The 12,205-nt window shown below is 37.0% G+C and overlaps 2 protein-coding genes across 4 annotated transcripts in view; both read right to left on the minus strand.

Moving 5' to 3' along the window:
- Positions 1-9,051, minus strand: part of LOC127440579 (DCN1-like protein 1) — a 28,848-nt gene extending 19,797 nt beyond the window's left edge. The window contains exon 1 of the mRNA XM_051697265.1: positions 8,911-9,051. The gene's annotated coding sequence lies outside the window, so the exon portion shown is untranslated. The remainder of the gene's footprint in view (positions 1-8,910) is intronic.
- Positions 548-9,051, minus strand: b3gnt5b (UDP-GlcNAc:betaGal beta-1,3-N-acetylglucosaminyltransferase 5b). 3 transcript variants are annotated; one of them, XM_051697263.1, is made up of 3 exons: positions 8,911-9,046; positions 4,956-5,041; positions 548-2,550 (listed from the first exon to the last, which is right to left on the minus strand). In XM_051697263.1, exon 3 carries the CDS (start codon positions 2,333-2,335, stop codon positions 1,190-1,192), a length of 1,146 nt encoding a protein of 381 aa, XP_051553223.1. In that variant the 5' UTR covers positions 2,336-2,550; positions 4,956-5,041; positions 8,911-9,046; the 3' UTR covers positions 548-1,189. The 3 variants fall into 3 exon arrangements, with proteins under 3 accessions (XP_051553223.1, XP_051553224.1, XP_051553221.1); XM_051697264.1 differs by having other exon boundaries at positions 4,956-5,006; positions 8,911-9,021; XM_051697261.1 differs by lacking the exon at positions 4,956-5,041 and having other exon boundaries at positions 8,911-9,051.
- Positions 9,052-12,205: the final 3,154 nt, after the last annotated feature.

Below are 12,205 nucleotides of genomic sequence, written 5' to 3' on the forward strand. Positions count from 1 at the left end.
TTCAGGACACTAACAGGGATAGTTCACCCAAAATTAAAATTGTCTCATTTACTCACCCTCATGCTGTCCTAGATGTGTATGACTTTCTTTCATCTGCTGAACACAAATGAAGATTTTTAGAAGAATATCTTAGCTCTGTAGGTCCAAACAATGCAAATGAATGGTGATCAGCCCTTTGTAGCTCCAAAAATCACACAAAGGAAACAAAAGTAATCTATATGACTCCAGTGTTTAAATATATATCTTTAGAAGCAATATTATAAGTGTGGGTGAGAAAATATATTGTCTTTTTTCCTCTAAATCTCCACTTTATCTTTCACTTTCAGATGTGAAAGTGAAACTAAACAGGCACCACATGTGACTTTCAGGTGTTAAACTGAAAGTGGAGATTTAGAGTAAAAAAAGGACTTAAATTTTGATCTGTTTCTCAGCCACACCTATTATATCCCTTCTGAAGATATGGATTTAACCATTGGAGCCTTATGGATTACTTCTGTTTCCTTTATGTGATTTTTGGAGCTACAAAAGTCTGATCACCACTCACTTGCACTGTATAGACCTACAGAGCTGAGATATTCTTCTAAAAATCGTGTGTGTGTGTGTGTTCTGCTGAAGAAAGTCATACACATCTGGGATTGCATGAGGGTGAGTACATGTTGAGAGAATTTACATTTTGGGTGAACTATCCCTTTAAGCACACTTTACCCCAATTATCATTGTAATTGGATTGTAATTCTCATTGTAACACATTCGGATGTTTTACTTTTACTGTTCCCATTGTTTTAAATGATTATTCTAATTTCTGTAAAAAAAATGTTTTACTATATTGCAATTTAAAAAAAAGATGTTGTACAATGTTTTTTTTTTTATTTATTTTTATTTTATTTTTTATTGAAATCTGCAAAAAATGTAAGGCAGTAACCAAGGGAATACTACTTTGACATAGTTTAATGTATCTTTTTTTTTTTTTTTACATTGCGGTAATGGGAATTTCATAACAATCATCTTTGTTCATGTTGCGGTAATGAGAATTGGGGGTTAAAATGTTTGCAACTGACATAAAAATAATGTCACAATTTTTGATTTTGGAGTTTTTGGAGTAAAATATGACCAAGAATTTGAGGATACATATACAGTACAATAAATTAAGAGTAGAACACAAAGGGTTCCTTTAAGTTTCACTAAATTGTCATGTCCAAAAAGCTGCCATGCATGGATATGAGACTGAAGAAAAAGGTGTACACAGGAGCCTCACTTTCACCATGGTGCAGTAGAGCTTCCAAAACAGACCTGAGGACATTTGACCAACATCAGGTTCTGTTGCAAGCTTCCACAATTCATGGATGTCCCTTACATGTCCATGTGAAGTCATCATCTGGTTGTAGATACAACGGTGATAAGGGGCTTTTCCCTCCCCTGAGAAGAACAAATGATTCTTGGGAGAGATGCCCAACATTTTGGCACAGATACCAAGGAAGACGTCATCAATGTGAAGGGAAGCATTTAAGGTGAGAGAAGCCTGATAGATTTTTGTAGCCACACTTTTGGAGAGGACATACCCAGACCCAGGGGTGTAATCTGGGTAAGACAACCATGGGTACATATCTCGGGACACATAGTACTTGCTCTCTTTGTCTCTCTCCGGTGGGGATCCACGGTGCACCCTTCCTATCCAAAGGTCTTCGACGTTACTGCGGGCAATCCCTTGCAAATAATGAATTAAGTTGGGAATGTGGACAAAGACGTCATCGTCCGCAGACATGAGGAACTGCGCATGGTGGCAGAAGGTTTCTTTCCAGCCAAGCTGCAAAAGAAGCTTGAGAGTAAGATTGTGGAAAGAGTCTATAAAGTCCTGCTGGATGAGGTCATGATATATTTGGTCCTCAAAGAACAACTGCAGCTGAAGTTTTCTTCTCTGCTGTGGTTCAGGATGAAGGCCGACAGCAAACAACACCTTTACCGTAACACCCAGCGTCCTTTCAATGTATGCCTCATTTCCCCAAGTAGAACGAATTGCCTGCCTTCTCCCAAAGTTCTCAGTGGAGCTTTTCACAAATAGCAAGAGCAGTATGTCTCTTTTAACACATTTTCTTTGTTGGTTTATGATGTATCTATGATTGCTGAACTTGATAGCCTCTTTAGGACTGATTGTAAAGCTTGCATTAATGAACTTGAAGCTATTAGGAAGGTAGCGGTACATGAAGGACTTGACATGGGTCACAATTTTATTGTCAAGCTGTTCCCAGTATATCATGATCATTGAGGTAGCCAAGCACATTAATGTTATTCGTAGAACTTTGCATTTTCTGATTCTACGCATGTTTACAAACATCATGACTCCTCCAAACTTTGGCTCCAGTTTAGATTCAACCGTTAATGTGAGATTCCTGGCTGAGTCATGGCAGCCTTCAAAACTTGTCTGAATCTGAGTTACAATATGAGACAAGGAAAACTGACTGAAACTTTGATAATTGTTCTGCTGCCATTGATGTTGAGGCCTTCATCATAACAAAAGACCAGCAGGAATCTCCCAGTGTGCTTGTGAAAAGCCTGAAAGAGAAATGTACAGACAACTTTAGTGGTTATGTAACACTCACATAAAGTACGATTAGATTCCGCAAAGGTGACCATGATTTTGCCAATTAGGATCTACATCATTTTTTTGGTCCTGGAACAACATTCTTGTCCAACAATGCCCAGAGTCTTGGTTTTTCTATGTGCAGCTACGTCTTGCACACAATCGAGCACTCTAGCCTTTCAAAGTAAACTCTTTTGACAGTGACATGTTCAGCACATGAACATTAGATACAATTCAGTACAGTTCACGCCAGCCGCATGCGCAGACGGCACGCATAGATGGGGATTGTCCAGGTGTCTAGAAGAACTAAGCTGCGTGTGGACAGTCCACACATACTGTGCTGAAGACGAAATTTGTGTCAGAGGGAAAATTGCAGGGTGATGCAAGATAAAATATATTGGTAACATCCCAAACCCAGACTTCAGTTTTTATGCCAATGCTAGCGTATGTGTACAGGGCGAGTGAATTAATTTAATCATCAGTAGGGTACATGAGCACTGTACACTTGCAGCCTGATTTTTCTAACCGTGCGTACTCTACACATAGTCTGTGCATGCACCTGGAAATGTTTGCACTAATTAGTGAGCCCTCAAATTGGCAACACTCACAGTTGGGCATTGCTTTCACAATGTAGTGCATGAAGATGATGTAAAGGAGACAAATGTGAAGACAACCACAACAATTGGATGTACCCAAGATCAAGAGTGCGTGTCTGAGGAGGCCAGGAGATAAATGCATTTGTATAACTCGAGTCTGAAGGACTATAAAAACATCTTTATGCGTCTAAACTCCTGAAGAGAAACAGTCCAGTATCGCATAGCAAGCATGCGTAGGCCACCTGTGTATGCGCACATGGTCAAATGTCGCACTTTTATGGGCTAGAGCGTTCAACTGTATGCATATGCTAGTGCTCACGTAAAAACCGAAGTATACTTTGGGCTTTAAAATATAGCCTAATCCTAACCCTAATCAACAAGGATGTTGATCCAGGAGCACATCCTACTTCAGGGCCACCACCTTGGTCAGTAGGTAAGCTGAGCCACCCTTGTATTTATCTTGGATATTTAGGAAGTGCCAATCAGTTCTAGCTTTCTGTAAATGAAAAGAGCACCTGGGAAAGGTGCAACATATTTTTCAAGCTTAAAATGGCTACCAAAGTAAAACAAATTGTTGCCACAAAGTTAAAGCACATAATTATCTAGAATGTCATTCATTATATTATCATCATAACATTAAAGATGAAGTGTTTAACTTTTGAGCGACTAGCGCCACCAAACAGAATTGCAAAATTCACCTTGGTTTTCAGACAGCCTTCCGAATACGCCCTGTCTGCTGTTGATCATACTAAAAGATAGTCTCGCCCCCTCCTTACGCCATTGGTTGAGTCAGTATAGTTGTGTCAGACTGGACGGTTCGTTTAAACCAAACAGAGGAAATTTTATAGTGCCACAAAGTCACAGTGTTAACTGTTTTGGGAAAATTAACCTACAAATGGCTTACTTGTAGTTGTATCTGCATATAGCACACTTTAACTTTAAGATTTGTCTTCACTGGAATTACTGGAATAGCCAAACCCATTATAGCTTGCCTCTGATTTCTCCCATTAAAACACTCACAGACATGCTGCATTATGCTAAGAATATTAAAATCTATAAATTAATATTAAATTAAAAGTTTAATTAAATATAAATCAAGTTAAGCTTGATAGAGAATAGAAAAATGCAACATTAATTGCAATACTAAAAAATAAACAAAACGATTGTGTTCCCATAACATAGTAGTGTAACATTATCCAACAAAGGGCATTGCCCTTCACTTTTCAGTGGCATTCTAATGTGTTTTATTCAAAGTACATGGTCTGTCAAGCTTTACTGGTTATTTCTTTTGCGTCTCATTTGGAAACCCCAAAGGCTTTGCATGGAACTTGTCTGTCCAACTGTCAGCCATCGTTTCATTAGCACTAGTAAATTACATCACAGCAATCTGACTGAAATAATACTGGAAGCTGAAAGGTTATTCTGATTCATAACCCATTTACTATTTTTGTACAGTCCAATTAAGGAAGTTTAAGGATGTACCAAACAAAGAATTAAAATCTGACCTGGAATAACACTTCTGGGCTTTGCCAGTCTTTGCTAACTGCACAGTTGGCAAAGCCTTAAGTAAAATGGCCACAGATTTGACCAATCTAGGTTTGCAGCTGTTTTTCAAATTTGCAGTTTTTGTCGTGATGTAAATAGCATGTACAACAAAACAAGCCGTATAAGAAAAACAATTTCTCTATGCTATGCTGAAAGGAAATACTCCATCCTCACATCCAAGGAACAGCAATGCAAATGTTATGCAATGTGAATGCAAATGTTAGAAGACAACACACCTGAGAGTCTTTGTAGCATTGGGTTTTCCGTACAGAGACCTAATGAAATCCCTGACACCGGTGGAAAGCATTAAAGCAGGCTTAGACTTCAGGATACATAGAAAACAGAGCCATATCATAGCACTGAGTGTCCACACAATCACTTAGTAAAACCAAAACATCAGTACTGGAAATACTAAATCTTTTAATCACAATGGCAGTCAGAAGTTTACCACTGTTACAAGACTACTTAAAATAGTGGACTGTCAGAGCCTTTTCATTTGCTTTTTAGAACTTCCCTTGATTGTTTTGGATTTCAAATCAATGTTCAATTGGTCTTGCCAAATGCATAGCTAAATATTATATAAGGGAGAGAAAGAAAACTTTCCTTCTGAGTCTTGACATGGCGTTTCCCTTTGGATAATTCTTCAAATGTTTAAAATTCCATGAAATTGTCATTATTATACTTTGCAGTAACCTTGAAAGTCCCTGGCTCAAATTACATTTTGATTTTGAACTTAAGACCTTTCACAACTCTGATGCTTAGCTAGTCTGCCAGCAGCACATCTATATCCTCCACAGGTATAAAATATTAACTTTCGTAATAACAAAAAGGTTACATTTTAACTGCAAAAGTTTGAAAATTACACAAAACTTCTTGAGAGGAACATTTATGAACACATGAACCATATTCAAAATTACTATAATATAAGCATGAGGACTGTGCTTCAACATAAGCTTCACTGTCATCAGAATGTTAAATAAAGTAGTTGCAACACAGTAATACTCAGCAGTAATAGACTAATTCTGTATAATAATTGTTTGAGCATTGAGAATAATATTGAGAAAGACATGCTCTAATCTCTGCATTGATAGACTAATTCAGTATAATAATATTGTATTTAGGCCGCAGGGACTGAAAATGTTCCAAGGAGTGAAAACTAAAAAGGAATGAAATTCCCTTTCAATTGTTCCAGAGTGAAAACTTTATTTTTAAATGTTGATAACCGGTTAATAACTGGTTAATTCCATTCTGATAATTTATTGATTCTTGAGTTAAGGGACAAAACATGTCCAACATACAAAAGTCCTCTTAATGTTAAAAAACAATAAATTAATCATATTCAAAATACTGAAAAAGTTAAATCTAAATGAAATATGAATATTCAGGGCATTTATTACATATATTTTAAAGTCATTTCTTTAGATTTTTTTTTGTTTTTGTTTTGTTATAATGCATGCTCTATACTTGAGAGCACATGTAAATTAACCTGTCCTCAGCAAGAGGACACAATGTTAAACTACCAAACAAAGCATTAAAAATGCAACAAATTCACAAATATAAATATCAAATGAAAGGTAGTGATCTGTAAGATATGCAAGATATACTTTAAATTACATTTTTCATTTTAAAAAAAAACTGCCTTTCAAAGTTGTGTCCTCACTCTGTGTCAACAGATTTTTTTTATAATCCTGAATAAATCAGACAATGTCATGATTAGCTAGAGGTGGGCATACTGTGAATCTATCGAGGATAGGCCTACCCTTGATACAACTGCGGGACAACTCGCCATCTGCGAAGAGCATAAAAAACTAGCAGGGGTGCAGTGACACTTAGTATTTTCCCGAAGATTAATAGCATAAGTTTTTATTTAAAGGAGCAATATGTAACATTGACATCAAGCGTTTAAAATGGGTACTGCAGTCCAAATTCAAAATATTGGAGAGAGTTGTTCCACCCCCATCCCCAAGCTCACGTGGGTTGCCAGGTTGAGGACACGCAACAGGAATGAGGAAACTGACAATGGCAAGCGACGAGCCTTACACTGTAAGTTGATCAGCTAATGTATACGTTTGCAATGTTTTTATTGTTTGCAAATTATAAACCAGCTCATGTGGATTTTTTATAACTCTGTCAATGTTAGCTAGATGTATTGCTGGCTTCCATGGCTGCCTGTGTTTGCCCGCTAACTTGTTTCAAATCTGGCAACCTGGCATGTCGAAATACTTTTGGGAAATGGGCAGTGGGCAGGATCACACAGGCCAAAACACAAACAGAAATTCCGGCCCGGAACGGACATTTCAAACTAGAATATACTGCTGTAGCATTGTTTTCGGAGTAAACAGTATTTCAACTTAGCATATTTCCTAATTCTCTGATAACATATTATGATAATTTTATGCTTTAGTACAGTAAATATATTACATATTGCACCTTTAAATGCATTCATGTTTTAACTTTTAGCAGCGAAGTAAATATACAGTGAAAATTATGGTGTATAATTAAAAGTTATGGGTCAAAAGCCTCCTCGCTGTTCTGGCGGCCATACGTATCAAAACTCATTTTAGGTGGGCATACGGCGTATGCCTGCCTTGCCTAGACTACACTACTGGACACATGGTCTGGTAAATTTGATATATTTTTTATATTTTAAACAAACAATGTTTAAGTCTCTGCGGTCACAGCTTCAACATGTCAACAACAGCATCCCATTGGGATGATTTCTGTTAAGAACTGTGGGATAATTTTCTGTATTTTAGTTTAGGTTATAGAGGCAGCTTAAACTGAGGAAAAAAAAAAAAAAAAAAAAAAAAATTGGCTCCAGTGTACAACACATGGTTAAGATGGAAAAATTTTACATTTTAGCAACTCATTCAGAATTATCAGAATAGTGTGAAAACTGAAAAAAAAAAAAAATGTATAGAATGTATTTTATCAATTAACTCCTTTACTGAACACCATTATTAGAAAATTAAAGACTTTACACTCTTGTTGGATGGATCACCTCTGATGTAGTTGACACAAATGACATACACAACCGGTCAAAAGTTTTGAAACACTTATTCTTTATTATAATTTTGTTTTTCTTCACATTTTAGAATAATAGTAAAGTCATCAAAACTATGGAATAACATAAATGGAACTATGGGAATTATGTTGTGACTAAACAAAATCCAAAATAAATCAAAACTGTGTTATATTTTAACATCTTTAAAGTAGTCACCCTTTGCCTAGAATTTGCAGACATGTACTCTTGACATTTTTAAACAGTATTGAAGGAGTTCCCGTCTATGTTGGGCACTTATTGGCTGCTTTTCTTTATTATTTGGTCCAAGTCATCAATTTCAAAAAAAAAATATTTTTTTTTTAAATTAAATTTTAGTTTTATAATGAAATAAATTAATATGGTGGCACAATTATATTTTTATCTACAAAACATTTAAGCATACGCCTTCAGATCAAAAGATTTTAAGATCATGAGAAACATTTCAGTCAAGTGTTTCAAAACTTTTGACTGGTAGTGTGTAATGTAAGTTATGAAGTGAATAAATGTCAATTTTCAGAAAGAAAAAAAACGCGTTTTTATAAAAACATGTTCCGTTGTTCGTAATCTGACGCCTTTGTCTACAAATATGTCCATTTCAAATTAATTTTGTATTAAAAAATAAAAGCTAAGATATAAAACATGTTTTTCCCCTTATCTCAAGGTTCAGCTAATTGTTTTCCTGAAACCGAAGTCTGAATGGTTAATCACTGTACATTTCCCCTCTGTGACATGCTGAAGACCTTTTAGACAACTATATATAATTACTTCATATACATACACGATTAATCCAGATGCAAGGAAAAATATTGAGGTTATAAAGTACATTTCTCAGTTGTTTCCAAGTCTTCACGGAATTATTGTTAGAAATGATGCATTAATGCAGATTTAATGCTGCCGGGTTCTGACCGAGAAGCAGAAATAAAATTAAAACAAATAATTAAAATAAAAATAAAAATATAATAAATGCTTAAAATGTAATTCGGCCCGCATAAGATGACATTTAGTCCAAACACACCCAAGCAGTGTGTGCATGTGTGCCGAGAGAGATTTTGGCTATTTTTTCTTGTCATTGTTCATTTCTTTCTTAGTGGGAACAATTTTGTTATTCAACGGTGAATACTTGAAAATAAACATAAGGAAAGTCTTACCCGCTCACAGCGTCAGTTCAGAAGAGCGTTATCTTGCAGTCCCGGTCCAAGTGCGTAAACAGGGACTTTCCTCACAATTTCAGGTTTGGACAACACCGCCCTTATTTGCTCGTACACAAACCGTCCCCTCTGGAAGTTGTCATAAAGTTACGCAGTAACTAAAACTAAGGAGTCGATGTGTTTGAGTAGCTCAGGACACACCCGCATGTCTGTTTAATCTTCAGTTTTGAAGGAGGCGGTTTGTGTGTTGACATTTAAAATTCTTACGTTTTTATCAGTCTGTTGATGTACACCGATCAGCCACAACATTAAAACCACCTGCCTAATGTTGTGTAGGTCCCCCTTGTGCCGCCAAAACAGCACCAACCCGCATATCAGAATAACATTCACACCACAATTGTACAGAGCGGTTATCTGAGTTACCGTAGACTTTGTCAGTTCAAAACAGTCTGGCCATTCTCTGTTGACCTCTCTCATCAACAAGGCATTTCCATCCGCAGAACTGCCGCTCACTGGATGTTTTTTGTTTTTGGCACCATTCTGAGTAAATTCTAGAGACTGTTGTGTGTGAAAATCCCAGAAGATCAGCAGTTACAGAAATACTCAAACCAGCCCATCTGACACCAAAAATAATCCATGCGATTATCTAATCAGCCAATCGTGTGGCAGCAGTGCATAAAATCATGCAGATATGGGTCAGGAGCTTCAGTTAATGTTCTCATCAACCATCAGAATGGGGAATAAATGTGATCTCAGTGATTTGGACCGTGACATGATTGTTGGTGCCAGATGAGCTGGTTTTAATATTTCTGTAACTGCTTATCTAGAATTTACTGAGAATGGTGCCAAAAACAAAAAACATCCATTTAAATAACAAGTATATATAATAACTTTTTTGCAAGAAAAAAAAAAGTTACTTGTCGGTGTCCGCGCTCTTTTCGCTGGTGTCATGGATCATTTCACGCACTTGCACCTAATGCTGTACTGCACACCCGTCTGGTTGGTCCTAGAAAGACTTTGTTGATCCTCAGCTCTAATATTAAACTGTATGCAGTACAACATCACTTTTTGATCTTAGCAAGTTTTTACGTCCGGCGGTTTAAAATGTATGTAAATAGGACATGTTTTGTAGGCCTTTGTGTATTTCATATTTTAATTAGTGAATCAACAGGTGTTAGGCCATTTAGTCTACACATAATCCCATTTAACACATTAAATGCATTTCCAACACTGAAAACCCTATAGGTTAAGTTGACTCTACTCAATTGATTGAGTAAACTCATTACGGTTATGTCAACTGAACTGAGTAATGGCATCTCCAAAACTTGGTGTTGATATAGAATGAACTTCGCCATTTAAGTTAAGGTAACTAGATGCAAGTAGACCAAACTCAGATTAATTTTAACCGAATGGACTAAAATTTAGGTCATACAATAACACAGCTTAAATAAAGATTCTAACTGATTATAGGTCAATCGTTAAATGTATTCATCCACAGAAATGCATATATAGGCCTACCTGTACTTCAGTTGCACATGCACAAGGAGAAAGCTGAGAAAGTGTTAACAGGGTTCAACTTGGACAAAAAGGACAGATCACCCTAATGGTGACATGACACACAATTATTTGCAACAAAACAACATAGATAATACTACAAAAGAGATAAAACCTCTATAAATTCTTAATAACAACTATTTATGTTCATGAAGATGAAGGAAACATAATTTAATAATTAAATTAACACACTCTCAAATCGAAATCGTCAGTATTCGTATGAATTTTCTAAATTTGGCTAATTCGTCTGATATCATGCCTGCACTCAATTCCTATGAGTTTCACTACAGCAAATGACGTCGCTGGACATCGTTTCCATCTAATACGCAACAATTACTTGCTTCTGTCACACACAACAGCTTCCTATCATGTTTACACATTCTACTGATTGGTTAAGTTTAGATAAGGTGTTTGGGTAAGGGCATAATATTAACAAGCATGTCATTAACACCTCGTGTGCGGATCTTGCACTTACTTCCGCATTAGACATCCGAGAATTTTCACGATTAAGTCATACGAGTTTATGCGAACAAAATCGTGCAAGATCATACGAAATCGCCAACTAGTAAATTGTGTATGAATTTTCATGAGATCGGGTTGAAATTATGGGTTCTCCTTATAGCCTCAATGTTGTACCCAATCATTTGTGTTATTTACACTTAAATCTTAAGTCTATAGATTTTTAAGAAAAATAAGTTCAAGAAACATTTGAGGTTTTCACTTCTGAGGTTATGAGCACAAAACATTTCAAATAATGTTTAATTGAGACAACTTGATATTTCCAGTAATGACAACATTAGGGTTTACAGTGAGTCTGGACATCATTTGTGTTATTTGCACCATCAATGGCATTTCTCAAATATATATATATATATATATATATACACACACTATATTGCCAGAAGTATTCGCTCATCTGCCTTTAGACGCATATGAACTTAAATGACATCCCATTCTTAATCCATAGGGTTTAATATGATGTCGGCCCACCCTTTGCAGCTGAAACAGCTTTAACTCTTCTGGGAAGGCTTTCCACAAGATTTAGGAGTGTGTTTATGGGAATTTTTGACCATTCTTCCAGAAGCACATTTGTGAGGTCAGACACTGATGTTGGATGAGAAGGCCTGGCTCGCAGTCTTCGCTCTAATTCATCCCAAAGGTGCTCTATCGGGTTGAGGTCAGGACTCTGTGCAGGCCAGTCAAGTTCTTCCACACCAAACTCGCTCATCCATGTCTTTATGGACCTTGCTTTGTGCACTGGTGCGCAGTCATGTTGGAACAGGAAGGGGCCATCCCCAAACTGTTCCCACAAAGTTGGGAGCATGGAATTGTCCAAAATCTCTTGGTATGCTGAAGCATTCAGAGTTCCTTTCACTGGAACTAAGGGGCCAAGCCCAGCTCCTGAAAAACAACGCCACACCATAATCCCCCCTCCACCAAACTTCACAGTTGGCACAATGCAGTCAGACAAGTACCGTTCTCCTGGCAACAGCCAAACCCAGACTCGTCCATCAGATTGCCAGATGGAGAAGCGTGATTCGTCGCTCCAGAGAACGCGTCTCCACTGCTCTAGAGTCCAGTGGCGGCGTGCTTTACACCACTGCATCTGACGCTTTGCATTGCACTTGGTGATGTATGGCTTGGATGCAGCTGCTCAGCCATGGAAACCCATTCCATTAAGCTCTGTACGCACTATTCTTGAGCTAATCTGAAGGCCACATGAACTTTGGAGGTCTGTAGC

The sequence above is a fragment of the Myxocyprinus asiaticus genome, chromosome 5, assembly GCF_019703515.2.
Source record: "Myxocyprinus asiaticus isolate MX2 ecotype Aquarium Trade chromosome 5, UBuf_Myxa_2, whole genome shotgun sequence".
NCBI classification, from domain to species: domain Eukaryota; kingdom Metazoa; phylum Chordata; class Actinopteri; order Cypriniformes; family Catostomidae; genus Myxocyprinus; species Myxocyprinus asiaticus.